The 25,015-nt window shown below is 53.6% G+C and overlaps 1 protein-coding gene and 1 long non-coding RNA gene across 4 annotated transcripts in view; both read right to left on the reverse strand.

The window, feature by feature from the left end:
- DOCK1 (dedicator of cytokinesis 1) overlaps nt 1-24,535 on the reverse strand; it is a 493,838-nt gene extending 469,303 nt beyond the window's left edge. For both annotated transcript variants that reach the window (XM_072804887.1, XM_072804886.1), the window contains exon 1: nt 24,378-24,535. In XM_072804887.1, coding sequence (XP_072660988.1) covers nt 24,378-24,423 — 46 coding nt within the window. In that variant the 5' untranslated portion in view covers nt 24,424-24,535. The remainder of the gene's footprint in view (nt 1-24,377) is intronic.
- On the reverse strand, nt 21,125-23,821 carry LOC140620702 (uncharacterized). 2 transcript variants are annotated; one of them, XR_012020417.1, is made up of 4 exons: nt 23,397-23,821; nt 22,920-23,018; nt 22,478-22,712; nt 21,125-21,337 (listed from the first exon to the last, which is right to left on the reverse strand). It is a non-coding gene; the product is annotated as an uncharacterized lncRNA (long non-coding RNA). The 2 variants fall into 2 exon arrangements; XR_012020416.1 differs by having other exon boundaries at nt 21,125-22,712; nt 23,397-23,818.
- Nucleotides 24,536-25,015: the final 480 nt, after the last annotated feature.

Here is a 25,015-nt window from a genome sequence, read left to right on the forward strand (position 1 = left end):
ACCCTGTCCCAGTGGGCAGTAGAGCTATGAGCTCCAGCTTCCCGCCCTATTCCAGTGGGGTGTACACAGCCACCACACACTGAGTGGTTGTCTTGATAAAACCACACGATCCCTGATCACGAACCAATGAAATGCACCAATATCACAACTACTCTTCAAACTTCATGACATTCTCGGTAGAAAATTCTAGATCAAAATCAGTAACATCCCAATTGGGGCTTTTTCCATGGCTATGATGGAACAGTCCATGTTCCAAAGGAAAAGTTTCATACTTTTCATAATCCTTATTGTCACCCTCTCCCTCTAAATAGACAAGACAAAAATTAAAAATAAAAACCCACAAATTCCAAATAGGTCATGGCCAGCCATGGTGTTGAGCCACAAAGAAGTCAACTCACAGAGGGTAGGAAAATAAAGTTGACATCCATCTTTTAAGCAGAAATAAAAGTCTAAAGACCTGCAAAGTGGATTTGAAGTGGCTGCCCAGGCTTGTTCCAATTTATTGCAACAGGTCAGGTGACTGGGCATTCTGCTCGTCCACCTGTCCAAAGGCAAAGCCCTCACTGGCTGCCTTGACCAGCCACAAAGTGCCTACAGGCTGCCTCAGTATCCACCCCAGTCAGCCCATGGAGAACAGGCCACAGGACAGATGTTAAATACAGGAAAGGAGAAAGGCTGCCCATGATGATACTGTGCTGTGACCTCACCCCAGGCACCTGCTGTTATAAAAAGCTCCCCCCAAGACCAGCAGTAATTGAAGTACATCCCAGGAGAGAGAAACTTAAGAGACCTGATTCCATCCTCCCCCGGTCCCTGGACTTCTGGAGTCACAACCACTCCATGCATCATAGGCGTACAGGCATCCGTGGCGGGTTCGTGAACTCCAGGGGACAGTCCACCCCCAATCCGCCAGAAGAGCTTCCCAGGACTCAGCAAGGCTCTGGCTCCTTCAACCTGCGTCCCTGGGCCTGGCACCTCCTCTGGTGTCACACACCAGACTCCATCTGGGGCTCCTGGACACACTTCCATACAAGGAATCAGCCACAGATCCTCAGATCTCTCCTCCAAACCTTCCAGCTACACGTCATTCATCTGCTTCTCCGGGCGGCCTGGAATGCAGTGAATTTTGCTTTCCGAGGAATCTCGTCCCGTGTCCGCAACACCCCCTCACACACACCCCCCGGTGGTGGAGTTCACTGAGGAGCACTCTCCAGGTCTCCCTAGGAGGCGGCTTTCGAAGACCCCACACTGCCTGTCTTGTCAGATTTGTGCCCTAACTGTAAGACTCCAACTTTGGTCTGGCAAGCGTCCATCCAATGTGCTCAGGCCTGTGGCCCTGGACAGTCAAGACCTCTGGGAATGCTGACCTGTCACTCAGCTTAGACTGGACCTTCTAGAACCCAAGAGGCAGGATCTCCAGAGAATCATCATCTATCCATCAATACTCTAAAAATGGTCATTCCAGCCCCTAAGAACATGTCCCCACCTTTCCTCTATCTTGTTAAACAAAGACCTAATGCCATTTTAAGATCTGATAATCCCTTTACCTTTCTTACAACTTTCTGAAAAAGGGCACTGAATCTGAGCTGCCTTCACCAACAGGAATACCAGTTACTGTGTCCCAGGTACCCCACTGAGCACTTTCCATCCATTCTCTCACTGAGTCCCCCACTGGCTAGGGAAGGTAGGATCCATGCCCATCGTGAGCTGATAGATGAAAATGCTTAGTTCCTAGAGATAAGGACTGTCTTACTCCACAGCCTGAATGCATAAATTGTGCTGGACCAGCTCCCACTTCACATTGGCTTCCACAAAAAAAACACAGAAAAACAGAACCGGAGAAAACTGCAGATGAGCCAACCATCCCATTCAACAGATGAGGAACCAGAAGCAGGAGTGACCCATGCCAGGACAAAGGCTCCTCCCTTCGACTTCCATCCATAGCTCTCCGTGTTGGAGCCATGAGAGGTGCCCCGTGAAGACACACTGCTGACCTTCTCCCCTGAAGGGTCATCTGAGAATACACTGTCTACGTCTGACTTCTGAGGATCTCCAATCCCTCTGGGATCACTGGATCTTTCAGAGCCTTTATTACAAGTTTATGCCCGTCTCATCTTTGAAGCTGTTCATATCCTTTTCCTGGAATCCCTGATTGGCTCCTTTGGCAGGTATGACCTGTGGGATGAAGGTCAGTATCTCCCTGGTCCCAGCCATACCCACTTTCACTTTACTAGGATCCAAATAGCTCTTCCCCTTCACTGGTCCCCCTAACACCTGGGAGCTACAGCTGTCAGCCCAGAAAGTCAAGAGTTTGGGAACTTGCTGCCCAGGCCTGCTCCCCAATGCGCTTTAGGAAGGCACTGTCACTCAGGAGCACATTCCCTCCAGGGAATCAGGGCTCGCCCACGTTTACAGCCTTCCACACCTTCTACAGCCCTTGGTTAGATCCATTTATTTTGAGATGTTCATAATGAGAAGCTGTTGTGGGTGAAATTTTATCCCCCAAAAGTTACATCCAGCTATCTAACCCTTGGTACCTGTGAATGTGACCTTATTTGTAAAAAGGGTCTTTGCAGATGTCATCAAGTTAAGATTAGAGTGGTCCCTCAGCCAACGACTGGTGTCCTTATAAAAAGAGAGAAATCTGGACACAAAGATTCAGACACAGAAAGCACACCAAGCCAAGGCACAGGCAGAGACTGGAATGTTGCTACCACTAGCCAAGGAACCCCAAGGATTCCCAGAAGCCACCAGAAGCTAGGAGAGAGGCAAAGAACAGATAACCCCTCTGAGCCTCCAGAAGGAACCAATCCACAGCACCTCGATTTCAGACTTCCAGTCCTTAGAACTGAGATAATATACTTCAGTTGGTTGAAGCCGCCTGGCCTGTTACAACGGCAGGAAGCGAAGACAATAGCCACCATTAATCAATCACACACTTACCATGTGGCAGGCAATGTCCATGTACTTTACACCCATTAGCTCACATCATCCCTTCCATGACCCTACAAGGCAGGTTCCTAATCACACTGCTCGGGGACTTGTCACTCACCCACAACCACTTAGCTAGAGTACAGTAAAGGTGGGGTGCAGACTCAAGTCCTCCCTCCCTTCATCAACTCGTCCCTCTTGCAATTTGAGTGCTGGCACCCCAGAGTCTGTGATACCCGGGGGAGGGTGCACAAACATCAGCTGACATATCTGCTCCAAGCACTGGTCTGAAAACTGAGACCCAGTACTACCCTCATCCTTCTCCCAAGTCATTTTTCCTCTTCAATTACTGGAAGCCACGGCCACTCCTCCCCCGTCCAGAATGTCAGAGCCGCTGACTCCCAGGGCACCAGGCAGAGCAGGGCTCCGGGACCACCGAGAGACCCAGAGACCTTGCTCAGCAGGGGGTGTGTGGTAGCTGACTCGAGAGAACACCGAACTCCAAAACTGACCTCTGGACTCTATGACTCTCTGATGTCAGCGATGTCGCAGCAGGGGAGATGCACCTTTATCGCGCAGCAGGCATCCACTGATGCGTCCCAGACCCCATGTAACTACCATATGGCCCCACAATTCCACGTCTAGGCCTGTACCCAAACAAACCGAAACAGGTGTTCAAACAAACATTTGTCTTTGAATGCTCACAGCACTATTCACAATACCCAAAACGTGGAAACAACCCAAATGTCCATCAACAGCTAAATGGATAAATTGTATCTGCGTCCACACTGTGGAAAATTATTCAGCCATAAAAAGGAGTGAAGCACTGGCACATGGTACACATCGTAAAAGGATCTCAACATTACGCTAAGTGAAAGAAGCCGGTCAACAGAGGCCACATATTGTCTGACTCCTTTTATATGAACCATCCACAGGGGATAAATCCGTGGAGTCAGAGCATAGGCTACTGCTTGCCCGGGCCTCCTCAGAGGGAGCGGGGACTGCTCGATGGGTTTTACTCTGCAGTGATGTCCCCATGTCCCATGCAACAGCCCAGCCAGGGCCTCCTGTGGGCTCCCCGCCATCGGGGGGTCCCTCTGTGCTTCCCCTCTCATCCTAGCATCCTTCCAGGCTCCCCAGACAGCCCACCACCTACAACTGAGCCAGGACACCTTCTCAGACGACCAGCATCGCTCTGCATCCCCAGGCTTGCAACCATCACCCTGGACAGTACGTTTCTCCACTAGACTCTTGACAGCGAGGCCAATAAATGACATCGTGCCCTGGGTGTCGGCCTGTAATCCATGGCAACACCAAGGGGCAGCAACCAGTATCATCCACAGTTTGCAGATGAGCAAACCACAGCGCGGAGGGGGAGGTTAATTCCAAATACTTCCCAACCGGCCTCACCCCCAGTTTGGGGCAACTACACACCATCCCCGAACCCTGTGGGATCCAGGCCAGTAACTATCCAGCCCGTAACAGGACCTGACAACGAGTTGCAGAATCAATTCGGACACAAATAAACTTGCATGGGTTTTCATCTGTACCTAAATAGATCTATATGTGGCTGTAAGCCCCGGTTCTTTCTGCCTCCCCGGATCATGGCAGCTTTCACGGTTAGCGTATTTTCTTCCCTGCAGTCTCCTGGACAGAGATGCCATCCTCAAACAAGACATATGAAAATGCCTCAAGAGATTAAATGCCCACGGCCAAGCTTCTGAAATGACCTGATTAAATACTTAACCGTAATTCCAGTCTAGACTCAATACATCAGCCCTTCTGGCTCAGGGCAATACTGCCTGTGCGGCAATTGTGCAAAATAACGCTTATAAATGGAAGCACGAAAGCCCATTTCTCCTTAGTTTCAGCTAAATTGGAAGTTGGGAGACTTAATAATGCCGGCCAAGTTTACCAGTCAGGCTGCGGGCTCAGCTGAGGCCCCCAGGGGACAGGGCCCGGCCACCAGGCCAGGACACGGCTCTCCAGAATTAATCAGGGCTGAGAGCCAGGACGAAGCCTGCTATGGAGCAGGACGCACCAGGGACATGGGTCTGACGCTCCCTCGCTCTTCCTCAGGCCCTCCCAGGAAACCCGGAGGGCTCTGAGTCCTCCGTCTCGCTCAGGTTTTATATTCTGTATCCGGGGAATTCTTACTCAGTTTGTGTTTTATTCTTTCACGTTCTCCAACAAGCCACTCCTCTGAACCCCAAACCTCAAGACACAGAGTTCCCTCCACCAAGAGCTCGTCACCCCATCGCCCCGGGGTCTCTTCTGGAGGCGCCGCAGGTGTCTGTAAAGGATCCTTGCTCGGGACAGCATTACCCGAGCGTCCGACCCGAGTCGGTGGCCCTCACCTGCGCGTCAGGTGTCCCCGTCCTGAGAGAGCGCGCACTCTGAGCATCATAACCACCAGCTCCCAAGCCAGTGTCTCCCACTAGACGGCGGGCAACCCAAGGGCCGCACCCAGGCTGCCCCGTTCTTCCCTGGCTCCCCAACCCCGAGGAGGGCGTCAGCCACGGAGGCCTCTGTGACGCAGTATCTGCTGCATGAAGGTGGAAGTAGTAAGCCACCGACAGAGGGAGGGAAGGAGAGACCATCTACTCATATACTAAGCACCAAGTTAACAGCTCCAGAAGAATCTCCAGTGTACGCTTCGGTGCCTGACCCCTTTGCAGGGATGGCAGTTAATTAAGCATCTCCTATTCACCTCAAGTTCTGGTCCATAAACTTTCACAACAAAGAAAACTGACATCACTTAACAGTATCCCGTACCTGCCACATAGTTAACCACCTCGGATTCCAGAGAACTCTCTAAGAACACGAAAGACTGGAGCACGACCTCTGAGGGTCAGGAGGCTGCGGCTCACTGAATGGAGACAGGTGCAGGGTCTTGAGTGGGCCGCTCCAAGGTCACAATCTTCTCTCTCCACTGGCCCTCTTCACCTGTTCCTCAAACGCATTTCTGCCCTCACCCTCTGTCTTTGGGCTGCCATAAGCAATGACCTGCCACCAAACTTGGTGACCCAGGACAACACTCAGTGCCTCACAGTGTTGGAGGCCAGAAATCTGAAACCAGGGTGTAGGCAAGGCCATGCTCCCCCTCTAGAAGAGGCTCCTTCCCTGGGTCCTCTAGCTCCCCGTAGCTGTAGGTGGCCCTAGGGCACAGTGGCTTCTGGAAGCAGAACTTCCACCTTTGTCCTCACATGGCCTCCTCCTCATGAGTCTCGTTTCTCCTAACGGCAACAGTCACACAGAATTAAAGGCCTGCGATAATCCAGAATGATCTCATCTTAACTATATCTGCAATGTCCCCAATTTTCTAATGAGGTCACATTCTGAGGCACAGGGGTTCCAACCTACCTTTTTTTGGGGGGAGGGTAGAGATATGTAACCCAAAACATCTCCATTGTCTATCATATTTATTAAATGATCCACTCAAGATATTAGAATCATCAAGAACTGTCTTTTCCTTCAAGTTAACATGTAAATATATGCAAATACGTATGTGAAAATGTTGTTTTTCACAGCTTTTTTTTTTCTTTTGTCTACTTTTCCTGGGTCTCTAAATTCAGACCAAAGCTTGTAAGTAATTTTGAACTTAGGGGAACAAACATCAAGGAACTTTTGTGGAAATCCAACGATTCTACTTAACAGCCCTCTAATCTTTTTTTAATTTTTTAACGGAAGACAGAAGTACACTAAACTTAGGCTGCTTTGTCACCAGGGATGGATTTTCAGGCTGACGCTATGCCAGTGACGGTGTTCCAAGTACCGAGTGCTGACGAGGTGCCAGGCATTACACTAAACACCATACACACATTGTGCTGTTTAGTCTGTTCAAACACCACAGTCACGCCAGCACCAGCCTGACACACTGCAGTCACCCACCAGGGCCCCCCTGACGCACTGCAGTCACCCACCAGGGCCCCCTGACACACCGCAGTCACCACACCAGGGTCCCCCTGACACACTGCAGTCACCACATCAGGGCCCCCTGACACACTGCGGTCACCCCACCAGGGCCCCCCTGACACACTGCGGTCACCACACCAGGGCCCCCTGACACACTGCGGTCCCCACACCAGGGCCCCCCTGACGCACCGCAGTCACCCCACCAGGGCCCCCCTGACACACCGCGGTCACCACACCAGGGCCCCCCTGACGCACCGCAGTCACCCCACCAGGGCCCCCCTGACACACCGCGGTCACCCCACGACAACCCGCCAGGCTAACTCCTCAGCAGCCCTCACACTCCCCTGGGTATCACAGGTCACTGATAACTTTTTAACCTTTGACTCAAAATGCCACAGAGCGGCCCGTCCCAGAGCTCCCCGTGCCACCGGCGGCCTCCCGAGGCGCGGCGGCCGCAAAGGGCAAAGCCGGCCACCTGTGTGGTGCTCAGCGCAGGCTCCTCAGGCCCTCTGCCGCCGTGATGAAGACGACGGTCACGTCACTGACCAACCCCGGCCGCCCAGGAAGGCTGATTCCATCATTAAGAGCGATCTCGGGGCGCCAGGGGCCCAGCCGGTGAAGCGTCGGCCTTCGGCTCAGGTCGTGATCTCAGGGTCCGGGGTCCGGGGCCCCAGGTCGGGCTCCCTGCTCAGTGGGGGGCCCGCTTCTCCCCTCCCTCTGCTCCCGGCTCATGCTCTCCCCCTCACTCCTTCTAGCTCAAATAAATAAATAAAATCTAAAAAAAAAAAAAAAAACTCTACTTGACATTCTACATATTCCCCTGACTTATCTTCTCAGAAGAGGGAGAAACCAGAAGCTTCCATTCTCTCGACATATCACAGGAAAGGCTTTCTAATAACTAATAATTTCTAATAACTTGGGCCTCAGCCGTCCCGAGGTCTGGGGTTTGTCCGTAGGGATGCGGCCAGGCCCCTCTGCAAGGGGTGTACTCTGGAGCCATCCCCGCGAGCCCCCGGGTGTGAGAGACCGTGGGTAGAGGGAAGGAAGCAGCAGGACTAGGGGGGCCAGGATTTCACGCGGCTCCAACGACGTGCACACGCGCGTGCGCGCGCACACACACACACACACACACACACACACACAATTAAGGGTACTTCAGAACACCAGCGCAAGGCCGCTCAGGCCTCCTGCCCAGCCCGGCGGGCTGTGTGAAACAAGAACCGTTCTAGAAACTGCGAACCATCCGGTTCCTTCGGGCTTGCGGCGCCTTCCCAGCCGCGGGGGGATCCTTCGCGGGTCACTGAGAGGTGGAGGCCAGAGGAAACGTGGAAGGAAGGGAGCTGCGGGAGGCTGGGAAGAAGGAAGGAAGGAAAGGAAGGAAAGGAAGAAGGAGGAAGGAAAGAGGAAGGAGGAGGAAGGAAAGGAGGAAAGGAAGGAGAAAAGGAAAAGAAAGCAAGGAGGGAGGGAGGGAGGGAGGGAGGGAGGGAGGGAGGGAGGGAAGAGAGAATGTTGCAGGCTGACCCAGAAAATTCGCAAAGCTGCTGCATGGACCTGCGGGTAAGCAGCGGACGTTGGCAGGTAAATAAAACATCGACTTTAAAAATAGAAGCACTGACGGAATATTGTTTATGCCACGATTATTAAAACTTTGTCCTCAAGAAACACTTTCATCCACTCCTTCACGTCCGGGGGCTTAGATTCTTCACTCTGAAGGCCCATTCCGCGGTAATCCCACCTCTAAGGGCCGCCCTATAAATCACAGCGATCAAGGCGGGAAATGGTGCAGACACAGGTTTCACGGCCCTTGACCACATCCGGTCCCCACTGGTAACTGCTGGTCGGATGAAGTGCAAAATGGAGATTTTATTTTCTGTTCCACTGGAAGCAACACGGTTGAAGGGGCAGGGACCCTAAAGATTTGGGATTCCTGTTAAATCACTTGGAGTGGCCCTCCCCCACTCCGCGTTCACTAAGGCTCTGGATGGGGTGCCAGAGAGGGTCCCCGCTCAGCCTCCACCACCCCCCAGCAACTCGATCCAAAACACCGGGGGGCTGGGTGTCCTTTCAGCCTCAAGAGTCGACGGATCTCCCGTTTTTCTGCCCACATGCAACACAGGAACACATAGGCTTAGAAGGGTGGACATTTCTGAAAGGTACGCTATTTAGAGATAAGCTTCGGGCAGATTTCTCCCTTTCGTAAAGCTTGCATCCTTCTCTCATTAGTACAGAACACTGACAAAATAGCCATTATCCTAAAGGGAAAGGATCGTTAAGACTCTGAGCCAGGGGCTGGCAAAGCACAGCCCGCAGACCCAATCCGGCCACGGACAGCCCGGCTTTGTTCGGCCTGTACACGGAGAATGCTTTCCACCATTCTTTTAATGAGGTCAAACTCAGGTAACATAAAATTAATCATTTTATTTTGTTTTAAGATTTTATTTATTTATTTGATAGAGAGAGGGAGAGTGGGAGCACAAGCAGGGAGAGCAGCAGGTTGAGGGGGAGGGAGAAGCAGACTCCCCGCTGAGCAGGGAGCCCGTGGGGCTGGATCCCAGGACCCCAGGATCATGACCCGAGACGAAGGCAGACACTTCACCGACTGAGCCCCCCAGGTGCCCCCAAATTAACCATTTTAAAGTGTATGATTTGGTTAAAACAATTCATTAACAAAATATTCAGTGCCTTGGTCTCCTCTGCAAAATAGAGACCAAAAATAGTACTCCCTTCCCAGGAAGGTTGTAGGAGTAAAGTAAATGAATATATAAATAAATCAAGTGAGTGTACAATTTGGTAGCATATAGTACATTCACAATGTCGTGCAACCACCAACTCTATGCAGTTCTAGTTCTAAAATATTCTCGTCTCCTGCAAAAGAAACCCCATGCCCCTTATGGTATTCACTCCCCATTCCCTCTCCCCCAACCCCCAGCAGCCAGTAATCTGCTTTCCGGGTCTATGGATTTGCCTATTCTGGACATCTCCTATGCAGAGAATCCTAAGATATATGTCCCTTTGTGACTGGCTTCTTTCAGTCTGCATAATGTTTTCTAGGTTCACCCATGTTGTAGTGTTGGGTTGGTGTTCCGTTTTGTGGCTGAATAACCCTCCGTTGTGTGGATGCGCCATATTTTATTTACGCACTCATCTGCTGATGGACATGTGGACGGTTTCCATGTGTCTCATATGGTAAATACTACACAGTGGACGTTTATATGCAAGTTTTTATGCAATGCCCATTTGCAGCTTTTCAGGGAACAGACATAGAAATGGAATCCCTGAGTGATATGGTAGGTGTGTGTTTAATTAAAACTTTCTGAGGCACTGCCAAACTGTCTTCTGATTCTTACACACTTTTGAGTGGTTCCACTGTTTGTTTCTTTAAGGAGGCTCCATGCCCAATGGGGAGCCCAATGCAGGGCCTGAATTCACAACACTGAGGTCAATCAAGACCTGAGAAAAGAGTCAGACTTAGCTTAACCCACTGAGCAACCCGGGCGCCCTGCGGGGGGGGTCCCATGTTTTTAACAATTATATAAATACCCACATGGCACCCTCCGTTTTGCCTTCAGGGGGTTCGGGGGGTACAAAACCTAAGTTATTTATTACCTGGACCTCGACAGAAAAAAGGCTACAGGTATCTCTTCTATTATTTTTTTTTTAAGATTTTATTTATTTACTCATGAGAGACAGAGAGAGAGAGAGAGAGAGAGAGAGAGAGAGAGGCAGAGACGCAGGCAGAGGAAGAAGCAGGCTCCATGCAGGGAGCCCGACGTGGGACTCGATCCCAGGTCCCCAGGATCAGGCCCTGAGCTGAAGGCAGCGCTAAACTGCTAAACCACCGGGCTGCCCCAGATCTCTCTTCTAAACAGAAATGTCTGGAGGTTCCTTTCAGCTCTTTGCTGCTCTGCAGGCACCAAGTACTTTGCGCATACGATCCCCTTTGATTTCACTGGCCTCTCACCACCATGCTGCATGGCAGGGGACACTGCGGCAGGATCCCCACTTTACAGATGATCTCAGGCCCCAGAAGCTGCCCGGAGCCTCCCTGGGGTTCCACGGCCACCAGGACCCTGAGCCGGGGCTCCCCCTGCCACCTTCCTTTGCAACCTGGGTCTTCCTTCTCCTGTCCTCCTGCTCATCTAGTCCCTGCCCTTGACCCCAACCACTAAACTGAGAAAGCAGGTTATTGGAGCATCACATTAGGAAGGGAAAGCTTGGCAGGGGGGTAGATCTAGGAACAACATGCTGGTGATGCCCCCCATTATCTGAGGTCCGGTTGAGCTGTCTGGTCACCAAGTTTGTAAGCAGCAGGGCACTGGGTACCCACTTCCATCCAGGACAGAGCCCCATCTCAGGGAGCCACCCACAGTCAGGGTGGGGGAGCTGTACGTCCAGTTGACCCGACCCTGCACTGGATTCCTGAGCGCTCCTACCACACGTCCCAGAAGGGGCCGCACACCCAGGGTCATGACTCTCTGCCACCAGGAGATTTGCGGCTTTCAAGTTAGCTCCCAACACCTGGCTGAGATAAAAGCCTTCTGTACCTTTGCCTTCATTCAACAGGTATGCCGGGGGTCACACTGGGCACAGGGAACAGAGAAAGGAACACAACGCAGCCCATGTCCTCCAGGGCCCTCTGTCCAGCAGGGGACATGGGTAAGGTGCCCCCACGGCTCCCACAGGTGACAGAACTGCAGAGAGCAGCATCGGGGAGGGCCCCGTGCAGCCTGGATGAGTTGGGAAAGGTTTACAAGATGAAGGGGCCCTGGAGGTGGAAAGTAAATAAGACTATTGACAGACAAAGAGAAGAACACATGCAAAGGCACTGTGGCACTGCCACGACACGCAGCGGTGACTGAAGTTGGGTAAAGAAATACCACCGGACATCAAGGAGGTCAGCCGGACTAAGTCCCATCCATCCTTTGTGTATGGGGGAGTCCCCGGTATCGGTTCCCCATCCCCACCTCCCCCTCCCCTTGGCCGCTCCAGGCTGATCCTCCAAAACACTCCCCGAGAAACATCTAAAGAAACTTGGCAGCCTGGCCACAGTGCCTGGAGGACCAAGACGCATTCCTGCCTTTGAAAAATAGGCAGCAGAACACACATGACGTTAGAAGGACTTGAAAATAAATCTTGCGAAGTTAATAGAAGCACAGCAATTTGGAAGAAAAATAATCACATTTCCCTCCTTGCTAAATCATTATTTGCCCCTGGAAAAGTCAATTATGTTAAAGAAAATAAGTTATTATTTTCGGGGGGGGGGGGGGACACGAAGTCCTGAGAAGGCCTTTATTCCAGCAAATACAATTCCAGCAGCGAACGCCTGAGCTCCAGTATTTCTGGAGGTCTGGGGGCAGCCTGACCCCTCAGGAAGGACGTGGGGAAGAGTCCGTGATTCCCCTGGGGATCGGCACATCTGTCTAGGACCTGACCTCACAGGTGTCTCTCAGAAGGGAGAAGGGAGAAGAAACACAGCTGGCTCCTGACCACCTTCCTACAGCCATACCGGGCCAGAGGCTGTACCCCTCCCCCCTCCCTCCCCCCTGCCTCCCCCTTGCCTCCCCCAGCACACCGTCCAGCAGTCAGTCAGTCCTATAGGGCTCCAGCTGGCCTGCCCAGGTATGCAGGAGACATCACTGTGATGCCAACAGCCAGGGGGTGTCACCCGTGAGTCCAGCTTCACCCCTGCACGTCATACCAGTGGTTCCAGCAGATGAACCATCCTGCCCACAGGGAATATGGGGCCACGTCTGCAGCTACACAGGTTGTCACACTGAGGGAAGGGGAGCGCTACTCAGATCTAGTGTGGAAGCCAGGGAAGCTGCTGAGCACTCAACAATGCACCAGGCAGCCCCGCGCAAGCAAAAATTATCCGACCCAGAATGTCAGTTGTACATGGGTCCAGAAACCCAGTTTTGCTTGAATTAGCTCATTTCACTCTCAAACAATTCTGCAAGGCAGCAACTACTGTTGTTCACAGTCGACAAGTGAGCCAACTGGGGCCCAGAAGGGGTGCAGAGTCCCCCATGCATACATCCCAACCTGGGCACTGGTCCTGGCTTTGCCCGGGGAGCCCCCACAGCAGTGATGCCCTCGAATATTCACAAGGAGAAGGCACTGAGCCTCAAACAGGTCACTTCTCAGGTATGACCACCAGGACCAGTGGGTTGAGCTGGGCCTCTCTCACCCAAATTCAGGGCCAGCTGCCCCAGGCCCCGTGCGGCGCACCACTGCCTAGAGCTCAGCCTCCTGGCCATACAGCTACATCAGCCCAGAACCTGCATCCGGAGACTCTGGCTACGGCAATTAAGAAGGGAAAACCTCAATGCTGTGAGCTCTGAGGGAAGGCAGGCCGCTCCTCAACCCTGACGCCCTGACCCTGGGGTGCACCTGCCCCATCCCCTGGCTCTCTCTCTACCCTTCCCCCCTTACCCTCCTTCTGCCTCAAGACTCCCAGGCCCTGGGGATTCAGTCATTCCTGCTAGGCCCTCAGCCCTCACACACTTGTCCCCACAACCCGGGTTAGGAACAGAGAGGCCGTTTCTTCCAGAAGGGGTCAGGAGGCAGGGAGGACAAGGCCTACAATGCTGCAGCCCTGGGCACAAGTCCTAAGAAGCTAAGGCAGGAATGGGCAAATCACAGACTGGGTCCAGCCGGACCCCCAGATGGATAGGACAGCAGGAAATGAGGCCAGACGGCTCTGAAGGGCATTTTTTAAAGGGTTTCCAAGCAGCCAGCAGCCACCACAGTCTGAAAACTCTGAGAGAACCTGAGAGCCCAGGACTGACAAGCGCTAAATGTGTTGGTTTCGCCACCAAAAAAAAAAAAAAAAAAATCCAACACATCCATGTCCCTGCAATCACCCAAAGCTCAAAAAAACAGAGTTTTGGGGGGCATCTGGGCGGTTCAATCAGTGGAGCATCTGCCTTCAGCTCGGGTCACAATCCCAGGGTCCTTGGTTGAGACCTACATCAGGCTCTCCTGCTTCTCCCTCACCCTCTCCCTGCCATTCCCCCCAGCTTGTGCGCGCGCTCTCTCTCTCTCTCTCTCTCTTTCTTCTTCTTTGAAACAATCTTTTTTTTAAAGGAGTTTTTTATTATTCATTTAATGGCAAAAACTGAGCCTGAATGAGAGTAGTACGCTCATCACAGGTCACCTCCCTTACACGGGGAGAGACCCTACACTCCCCGCGGTCTCATCAGCACATGTGACTGGGGGGCGGGGGGTCCTCAGACCTGCCAGGGGTGTGCGGTTGGGGGTGTGGGTCGTCTGCACGGGGACCATCTTCTCCTCTACATCAAGACAAACCTGAATTCAGAAACACCACTATCTCCAAGAATGTCACATAGGAGACTGACTTGTACCACAACATACACTTACCAGGAGGGCGGCTCTGGATCCCCAACGTCTAAGAACAACGCCAGCAAGAAAACTGGAAGAAAGGAGGGTTATCTGAAGGCACAGTTCTCTTCGCTCTATCACTCCTCAGTGGCTCACAACTATGGTGCTCAGGGAAGCTGGGGCACACTCGCCTTCATCACTCTCCACCCCACGCATCATGGGCTCTCCGGCTCGCAGCGTTCATCAATGACTACCCAACTTGTCTAGTGATAAAACGAAAATTACAAAACCTTGGGAAAAATCAAGCTCCTGCTGCCACAGTACCCTTTTCCAGTAAATGATTTAAACCATCACCAGAAATCGCATATCTTTTCTGTAACAGGTTAACATCAACAGTACAAAGTAGTACTTTCTCCTTCTGAAAGGGGAAATAACAGAAAGTAGTACTTTCTCCTTGCGGAAGCTCTACCGTATGTGTCATCTTGCTAGCTCCCCCAGGCACCTCGGCAAACAGGACACTATTTCCCCATCTCCAAGGGCCTGAGGCTGGGGAGGGTAGATAAAGCAGAGGAGTGGTGCCCTAGCCTGGATTCCAGGCATTCTGACTCTCAGTCCAGTGCTCTTCACCCTATACCACAATGCCACCCCCCACCCAAAATTTAAGTTACTATAGCTGTGACTGATTTACTAGGGCAGCCTTTTTTCGGTGCCTGGCTTAATCATAAAGATTAAAGATTCCGTTCTAATAAACAAAAACCAACGCTTAGACACAGATCTAATTAGCAGGGTTTGGTGCACCCTTTTCTGAGGCCAAAAGAATTCAAAAGACACAGGAATGGGATCCGGGGGTGCCGCATATGTTTCAGGATGGCGAGAATAGGAACTGCCAGACAAATAGGAAGATGACTCACTTAGAAGGCAGCCTCCCTTAGACTCGCGGGGGCTACCCCGCCCCACAAGGAGTACTCTCTGGGCCAGGTCTACAGTGAAGGACATCCCGGAATCCAGAGAACATAAAGGAGCTGAAAACAGGCCCAGGAAAAGGCAGCACCTGTTCTCATCTGCAGCTCTTCATGTATTTGGAGAGATCTGGACATCGGCTGTCAAGTGACTCTCAGGGACAAAATGGTGTTTATAACTTACAATCTCTGTGTTTGAGGCCAATGAAGCTGAAGGTTCTAATTCCTCCTGATTAGGAGAAAGCAGGTGTCGATGGGAACCGGTGGAGGAGACCCAATGTGCACATCCCCCTCTTCTTGCAGGGCACACAGTCAGACTCTATTCCCAAGCCCAGGTGCTGCTGTCAGGTCTGGCCAGGTACTGAGCTCTGGGCAAAGGATGGAGGGAGGCGCACCCACCCCCAGCCCTGGCTGTAAACTGTCCTCTGTCTCTTTCTTTCCTTATCCACAAGTTGAAAGGCAAAGAGCCTAGTGGAGGGCAGGGCCACAGGACAGAAGGAACCTGAGCTCCCAGATGGCTAGAGGCAGCAGAGCGTCTGCACCCCCTCCCACCAGCCGCTTGGACTGCGGCATAAACAAATAGCAAACCTGCACTGTAGGAAGCCACGGAAACGTTGGGGCTGTGTGTTACAGCAGCCAGCCAACCCTGATTCAGAAAAGCAATCACAATAGGAATATTTACATATAAAAGCATTCCTTACAAGGCCAGTTAAACAGAATCACTCAAGATGGCACAGGAATTTGGTGTCACATTCCTGCAACAAACTGCAACCCAGAACAGCAATCCCACCAGGACAAAGACTTCTGGTGAGAAGATTTCTCCACGTAAGCTTTAGAGGGCTCCCTTCACCAGGTCCCCTCAGGAGCTCTGGGATCTGTGGGAACTTCAACCCCTGATAGGACTTCAGGGTGAACACTAAAATTCTAGCAAAGGCATCAAACATCTCTCCCCATCTGGGACCCTCCCTTACAACGCACAGTGGCTGCAAGGCTGCAGAGGTAATGGGACCCCGTGGCACACGGTCAGACTGAGGGGCTGAGGGGATCCTGACAAAGAGCAGAGAGTGCCTGGGGTGCCCAGGTGGCTCAGCCCAGGTCATGATCCCAGGGTCCTAGGATCTAGCTCCCTGGAGGGCTCCCTGCTCAGCGGGGAGTCTGCTTCTCCCTCCTCCCTCTGCCCCGTTCCCAGGCTCATGCTCTTGCATTCTGCTCTCACTCTACTCTCTTAAATAAATAAAATCTTTTTTTATTTATATATATGTATATATACACATATATTTAAGCAGATGAGTAAAGGACAGATGAGTAAGGGAGAGGCGCGGCTAGGTAGGGAGACAAGTAGGGGCTACGGGATCAGGCTCATAAAATTCCAAAAATGTGGAGGTGTAAGGAACCAGAGATAAACAAGCCAGGCCTCCAGGCATCAGAGGTGGGGTCTTGTTAGAACAGCTACTTGTGACCAACAAAGTTTACCAGGACCCTAAAAAGGGCACTAGTTCTTACTCACTGATGCTATCCATAGAGATGTTAAAAGGATTTAAGTTCCCTGGTTGGCTTTCCATAAGAGATGAACCCTGCAAGCCCCCAGTGGCAACCCTGTGGGGACCCCTCTCACCCCAGAGAGCTTTCTCTGGATCCTTGCTTAATAAACTATCGTTTTATTCACTCTTGGTCCCCGAGATTCGACTCCGTGAAACAAGAACCCAGCTCCCCTGCTTCACAGACAGTGCCCAAAATTTCAACGTGGAATGAGGTGCATGCGGGGATGTGGGGGGGCTGCCCAGTGCCCTGCTAACCCTGTGCCTCTGAGTGATCAGCAAGAAGCATGCGGCCACCTATTTGTCACATGTCAACACCTGCCCTCGCCCCATCAGCTACCGAAGTTAAAGCACTCCCGTGACTGCCCATGACCCCTGCAGACCGTGCAGGTGTAACAGGGGGTGCAGGAGCCCGCTTCAGGCCCACAAAGTGAGGAGCACCCCCTGGAGCTGTGCACTTGGCCCAACAATGAGCATGTGATGCCACAGCCAGAGGTGCTCCTTGCCATCGCTGGACAACTGGCATTCCAGAACCACAGGGAGCCGGGCCACCCCACCCACATGCCAAAACGACAACATCCCAAGACAAGTGATGAGAAACTGGAAACACGTCCCAGCTGGAGGTCTCTGCCTCCTAAAGCTAAAGGCAGGTGAGCACAAGCAGGTGGGGTGTGACGGCACAGCCCCACAGCCCGAGGGAGAGGGAGAGCCTTTCCCCAGGTGTGCCCTCCCTGTGAGTGACCACACTTAAAACCTGTTCCACTTCCTGTGTAGGTCTCAAACTCCCTGGCTGTATCATTCTGTCAGTAATTTGATTACAAGAAATTTCCAGGGCTGAACACAGACACTAATTCGATTCTTTAAATTAGATTCTGTGAGCCTTGGGGGGGGGGGGGGGGGGGGGCAGGGTTTACACTGGGAGCTCCAAGCTCCCAGCTCCCTCCTCCCTTCTTCCAGGCATCCCCAAGGAACTGGGGACCCACAACCCTGCAGAAGAAAAAAACAAATTCACTCAGATGGTGACCACCAAAAGCATCACTAAGATTCAGAGGGAAAGTCTGACTTGTGACAATCCTGTTATGGGTTATGTCGCCCAAAATTCAAACGCTTTAGTTCCACCCCCACCATTAACCCAGAATGTATCGCAAATAGGGTCTTTAATGAGATGATGAAGGGATGCCTGGGTGGCTCAGTGGTTGAGCGTCTGCCTTTGGCTCAGTTCATGATCCCGCGGTCCTGGAATCAAGTCCTGCATCAGCCTCTGCCTGTGTCTCTGCCTCTATCTCTGTGTCTCTCATGAAAATAAATAAAATCTATAAATAAATAAATAATAAAAATAAAGAGATGATGAAGGTAAGGAAGTCATGAGGGTGGGCCCTCATCCAAGAAGAGGGGGTGAGGACACAGACCCCACGGAGAAGACCCCGTGAGGGCCCACTGAAGGCAGCCATCCACACACCACAGAAAGGTCTGAGGGAAGCTACCCCACCAACACCTTGGACTCCCAGCCTCCAGAACTGAGAAAATAAATTCCTGCCTAAGCCCCTCAGAGCAGTACTTTGATCCGGCAGCCAACTAATACACATTTTATATGTGGACTTGAGGGAGGGTCCCAAAGCACTTCCCACCTTATAAATAAGAGCAAACTTAGGAACAATGCTGCTGCTATTGGTGTAACAATGTTTCCAAGGAGCCTTAAGGTCTTTAGCTCCTGGGACCTCCCATCAGCCTGACCTTACAGACAAGGCCAAGCATCATCCTTCCATTTTGAAAACTTGGAACCAGCCAGGAGAGCCTCAAAGACAATGCCCCAGGTCACATCAACAAAGAGTGGCCACACCACGGCTAAAACTCAAATTCTGGGTCCCCTCCTCAGGGCTTACCTCTCAGAGACCTTCTCCAGACACCCAGGAGGAGTCTGAACACCGTGCCTGGCGATCAGCCAGCGGTGTAAGGCAGTGTTTCTTTCTTTTTTTTTTTTTTTAAGATTTTATTTATTTATTCATGAGAGACACAGAGAGAGGCAGAGACACAGGCAGAGGGAGAAGCAGGCTCCATACAGGGAGCCTGATGTGAGACTTGATCCAGGGTCTCCAGGATCATGCCCTGGGCTGAAGGTAGCGCTAAACCGCTGAGCCACCAGAGCTGCCCTAAGGCAGTGTTTCTATGTCCACACTGTTGGACAGCCCTACTGGCCTCCCACCCCATGATCTCCTCTTCCAACAGAACTCAGCTCCCTAACATGTTGGACAACTGCACAGCGTGGTGGCCCCGCTCCTTCTGCACCTCTGCAAGCACCTCCTCTGTCAGCAGCCTCCCCCAGCAGCGCAGCTCATGCAGCAGCCCACAGGCCCATCTCCCAAATTACACCAAGACACTCTTCAAGGAGGGGCTGCAAAGAGGGAAATGCAAATGCAAACCACAACGATGTACGACCACACTGGATCAGACTGGCTAAAATAGACAAGAGGGACAACAAGGAAGTCTGGCAGGGAGAACCATATGTTGCCAGTGGGAACGCAAAATGCTGCAACTAGTCTGCAATAGTTTGGCAGTTTAAAAATCCAAACACGCAACCACATACATCTCAGCAATGGCACTCCTGGGCACTTATCCCAGAAAAGGAAGACTTGTGTTCACATGAAAACCTGTGCATAAATGTTCATAGTGGCTTTATTCATAACAGCCAAAACCCAGATGTCCTTCAACAGGTGAATGGTTAATCCATCTGTGGTACATCCATGCCACGGAACACCACTCGGCGTTGAAAAGGAACCACCTGCGGATACACACAACCACCTGATGCATGTCGAGAGAATTATGTGGCGTGGAAAAAAATAATCCAAAGAGGCTTTATACGGTAGGATTCCACTTGTGGAACATTCTTGAAATGATAAAACTAAAGAAATAGAGAAGAGACTACTAGTGGCCAGGGTTTATGCAAGAAGGAGGGGCGAGGTGGGTGTGACTATGAAAGGACAAGAAGAGGGTCCTGGGGGATGGCAATGCTCTGTACCTGGATTGCATCCAGGTCAATATCCTGGGCTCTGGTTTGGGGGAAACTGGTAATGGGGTCTATGGGGTCTCTGTTGTATTATTTCTTTTTTTTTTTTTTTAAGATTTTATTCATTCATCAAAGACAGAGAGAGGCAGAGACACGGGCAGATGGAGGAGAAGCAGGCTCCATGCAAGGAGCCCGATGTAAGACTCGATCCCGGGGAATCCAAGATCATTCCCTGGGCCAAAGGCAGATACTCAACCAGTAAGCCACCCAGGCGTCCCAGTTGTATTATTTCTTTAAAAAGGTATGTGCTTATAATTATCTGAAAATACAGCATTAAAGAAGAAATAAATAAAAAGATAAGGAAGTACTCATAGATGGAAGAAAGGTAACAAGGAACTATTCACAAATCCTAGACAGCCCTGATAAGATGTGATATTCGAGGCAAACATTGGCACAATAAATTTAAATTTTTTATAATGTTTCCAAAGCAAAATAGGGTTTGTAGGAAATATAATATGCCCTAATTTGGTTTTTCTGCAACTCCAGTGAATGAAAATGCCTGCATTTCTATTTACTTACAATCAAATCTAATTTTTTTTCCCCAAAGTAGCAGCTTGCTTGCTACTCCAGATAACAAAAGAGATCTCTCCACAACTCCCACACTCCCAAATTTATTTGGATATTACACTACTCCTAGCTAGCAGTTATCATCACTCAGAACTAATCTAAATACACACAAGTCATGCTCCCCAGCACCAAGCACACGCGCCTTTCCCCCAATAGAGGGGCAGAACACACCACTAAGAAATCAACTTTTGAAGAAAAGTATTCTTGCAGCAACCGTGCCTGTCAAATCCAAAATCAGTTGTCACTACATTTCTGAACCGCACTTTATTAAATAAAAAATTAATAAAAGCAACGCGCCATTGAGCGCTTGGCTGATCTCAAACATGATGCCCCCCTGCTCTGCCAACATCATCATCTCAAGGCATCATCGTCCTCAGTCTTTGTGGTAGGCAGGCTTAGCTCCACCTTCCAGATGGGGAAACAGGAAGGGGCTTAGGGGCCACAGAAGGAGTAAGAGCCAGGAGCTAAAGTGTCTGCAGCACCAACACCCACCTCCCGTTTGAGCTCTCCGTCGAAAGGCCAGAATTAAGCACCCACATTGGATCCACTGGGGTTCCACCTCCTCCATAACAAACCTCACTCTCCCACGCTTCTGCTGGTTTTTCTTTTTTTTTTTTTTTTTTTTTTTAAAGTTTTATTTATTTATGATAGTCACAGAGAGAGAGAGAGAAGGCAGAGACACAGGCAGAGAGAGAAGCAGGCTCCATGCACCGGGAGCCCGACGTGGGATTCGATCCCGGGTCTCCAGGATCGCGCCCTGGGCCAAAGGCAGGCGCCAAACCGCTGCGCCACCCAGGGATCCCTCTGCTGGTTTTTCTATTGCCGTCTTAACCACCACTCCCTGAGCAGCTTCAAAGGGTCCCCAGGGATAATCTCACAGCTCCCCAGGTCAGACACTCAGTGGCTCTGGGTCTCCAAGTCCAGCTGTTGGCCAGCTGGGCTCTCGTCGGGAGCTCAGGAAGGGATGGATCCCTTTTCAGGCTCAGTCGGGGTGCGAGCAGGATCCGGTTGTACCTGCAGGGCTGAGGTCCACATTTCCTTGCTGGTTGCCAGCTGGGGGGCTGCCCTGAGCTCCCTGGGCTTCCTCTGGTCCCTGCAAGCAAGCTCTTACATCTCAGGGCCAGCAACCTTGCGTGGGACCCTGCCCAGGCTTGGAACCTCTTACTCCACTCTTCTGTGACCAGCCAGAGAAAAGTTCTCTGCTTTGGGGGCCCATGTAGCTAATGCAACGTCATCTCTCCAACTCTGTTTCATTACGTTAACCCCATCTGCAAAGCCCTTTCGGCCATGTCACAGAACGCATTTACGCGGTCTGGGGGTTAGGGCATGGACATTTTGAGGGCCGTTATTCTGACCTTCACACCAAGAGAGGTGAGCGCACCATTCTCAGGTGTGACTCTAAAACACACTGCATCTTTTTACCTCATTTTAGGAACAGGACCAATAATAGTTTTATTAGCGTTGAGACCTCAGACTCTGCCTAGCTGGGGGATGATGGAAAAGTTCACCTGTGCCAAGCTTCCCCCCACCACCACCACCGCACTCCCGTGAAGGCAAGTCAAAATTCCTCCCTGTGTTAATTAACCAAATCTGTAAACACTGACCCACTCAACTCAAGCCCAGGGGGAGCCATTAACAGGCTGGAAAATTTCCTGGGGGCAACCCCAACCCACACTGGAATAAATGGGGGGCCTGGGGAGAGACCAGCAGTTCCTGCCTTGCTGAGGAAGCAACAGATCAGCTGTTTACTCTTTTCCCCATTTTGCAAAAAAATAAAGTGTCTCATTTACAAACAATGCTTCTGACAGATTCCAAGTACATGCAAACAATGAGCTGTGATTCATGTTTCCAAATGAGATGGAGTTTTATCATTTTCTTTCCCCTCGTGATTCATTCATGCCGCCAATCCAGTGGCCGGAGTGGAAGCAAGGCCCACCCACGACCCGCCACAGCCCTCGGAGGAAACACAGCCCTGTTGTTAGGCTCCCCCAAAAAACGCTGTGGTTGGTAAGGGGGATGGCCAGTACTTTTCCCTTGGGCGGAAACAGCCTGTTAGCTAATGCGAATGAGTCCCTGCCCCCCAGCACTGCTGGCTTCCCTTCCGGCGAACCAATGGGACCCCCCAGTGCCAACTCCCAGAACAGTGAAGAGCTTGGGCTGACCCGGATGTGCGCATCCCCGCTCGCCTTGCCTTCTGCCCAGAATCAGGAGTTGCCTGACGGGACTCTGGTCACTGAAAGCTCCTTCTGATGCTGAACACGCTGTGCTGTGCTGTCCTGTCCCTTCTAGGGCCTTCTAGTGCCTTCGGCTGCCTGGGCTCTGCCCTGGTGAAACCAAGCCTAGCGGGCCACTCTCTCCTCCACCAGACTGCCGTGCGCACCTGGTTCCTCGCATTGCCTGGCAAAACCATCCAGGACGCTGTCCTTTGGAAACTTTCCAGCACAGACTTTTCTTAAAACCACAATTAGCCAAAGGTGTGATGTCAGAAGTTACCACAGTGAACGCTAGCGAAACTTCTGGAAGTTGTGGGAGGAGGTTCGTGGGGAGGGGACACAGCCATGTTCTTGCCCAGGGTCACCTCCCCAGCAAGGAGACCCCGCTCACTCTGTCACGGGGTGCTCCCTTTGGTCCTCTCCACGGGACAGTCATGCAGCTCAACAGGTGCCACACCTACAGTGTCCTCCCTGACACCAGCAGGTCACCCTGGGAGCCAAGGAAAGGTGTCAGGTATCAAAAATGTTGTGCTCCAGGGAGAAGCCCCTCCCCATCTCCTGGCCTCCGGGCGATGGCCTAAGTTCCCCAGCCAGAGTCCCATCCCAGAAGTAGCACTCAGCAGAGGTGTGAACACTGGAGTTTCTCTCTGCCCCTGTCAAGTGGGAGTGGCACTTGACACTTGACACTTGCAGTGTCCCAGTGCACACAGGGAGGGGGGAGGCAAGCCCTTGGCCAGAGCTAGAGCTGCTGCCTGCCTCCTCCACAGGGCTGTCTGCGGTCGGGCTCCTCTGCTCCCTGCCCCTGCACTCCAGGCCCCCCTCCACCTGTCCCTGCCGTGTCCCCGTCCTCGGCTCACTCCTCACACACCTCCGGCGAGCTCTCCACGGCGGGGACCCCCAGGGCCACCACACCTTGAAGCAGTCCTGGACGGACAGAATGTGCACCCCACACCTCCTCCGTGAGCTGCAGAGGGACCTGACGTGTCTATCAGGACGGCTGAGACGAAGCCACACGGAGGCACCCAGGGCGCTGCTTACACACTCGGAGCCCTAAAGGCCACCCGTGCCGCTGACCTCTGTGCCCCTGAGCCTCCGCCTCCTCGTCGCTACAAACGGGGAGGGAAGAGAGCCCGGCCACAGGGGTCCCTGGAGCGAGGCGGAGGGCCCCCTCCCCTCCCCTCCCGCGGCCCCGCAGGTGGAGCAGGTGGATCGGGGCCCACCGCGGCACTGTCCACAGCTGGGGGTGGGGACAAGCCGGTCACTGAGGGCCCCGAGGGCCAGGGCCGCCCGGAGGCTTCCCCAGGTCGGAGCAGCCCAGCTGTGGGGCCAGGCCTGGCGCCCCGGGAGCGGGCGACAGGGGCCCCGGGAGGGACCGAGGTCACCAAAGTCAGGCGTGGGGGGGGGGGGCAGCCCCCGGGAGGGGGGAGGGGAGGGGGGAGGGGGAGGGCGCCGTCGGGGCGGCCTCGCTCGCTCCCCCGCGACCCGCCGCCCGACTGCCCCGGCGCTGCGGGGACCCCAGAGGGCGGCGAGCCCAGGCTGTCCCGCCGCGGGCCCGCAGCTCCCGCCCCCCCCCGCCCGCCGCTTGCAGCCGCCGCCCTCCCCGAGCGAGCCCTCGGGCGCAGCCCCGCAGAGCCCCCCAAGGATGCGGCCGGGCGGGGGGTGCGAGCGCGCCCCGCGGGGCCCCGAGGCTGCAGGGCTGCGCCGCCGGCCGGTGCGCGGGGCCGGGGGGACGGGGGGGACCGGGGGGACCGGGGGGACCGGGGGGACCGGGGCGCGTGTCCCGGCCGCCTCCCGCGCTCTGGGGCCGCCGGCAGCCGCTCGGGGCGCCCCCCCCGCCGCCCCCGCTCACCGACGCCGTATTTCTCCTCCCGCTTGGTGGGCACCCAGCGCGTCATGGCGCCGCCGCAGCCGCCGCCCGGCAGGAAACTCCGCGCCTAGGCCGCCATCTTCCATTCCCTCCGAGCCGCCCCAGGATGGGAGGAAAAAGTTTGCGGCGGAGGCGGCGTCATGTGGGACGGGGCGGGCGGGGCGTCGCGGGCCGGATGGGAACGGCCGGGAGCGCCCGCGGGAGGCGGCGGGGCTGCGGCCCCGAGCCCCGGCCCTGCGCGGGGACCCCCCGACCCGACCCCGACCCCACCCCGACCGCGGGGACCCCCCGACCCGACCCCGACCGCGGGGACCCCCCGCCCCCACCCCGACCGCGGGGACCCCCCGACCCGACCCCGACCCCGCCCCCACCCCGACCGCGGGGACCCCCCGACCCGACCCCGACCCCGCCCCCACCCCGACCGCGGGGACCCCCCGACCCGACCCCGACCCCGCCCCCACCCCGACCGCGGGGACCCCCCGACCCGACCCCGACCGCGGGGACCCCCCGCCCCCACCCCGACCCCGACCGCGGGGATACCCCGCCCAGACCCCGCCCCCACCCCCACCCCGACCCCACCTGGACCCGCGAGGACCCCCCCGCCCCCACCCCCACCCCCA

Source organism: Canis lupus, chromosome 29 (genome assembly GCF_048164855.1).
Source record: "Canis lupus baileyi chromosome 29, mCanLup2.hap1, whole genome shotgun sequence".
In the NCBI taxonomy this organism is placed as follows: domain Eukaryota; kingdom Metazoa; phylum Chordata; class Mammalia; order Carnivora; family Canidae; genus Canis; species Canis lupus.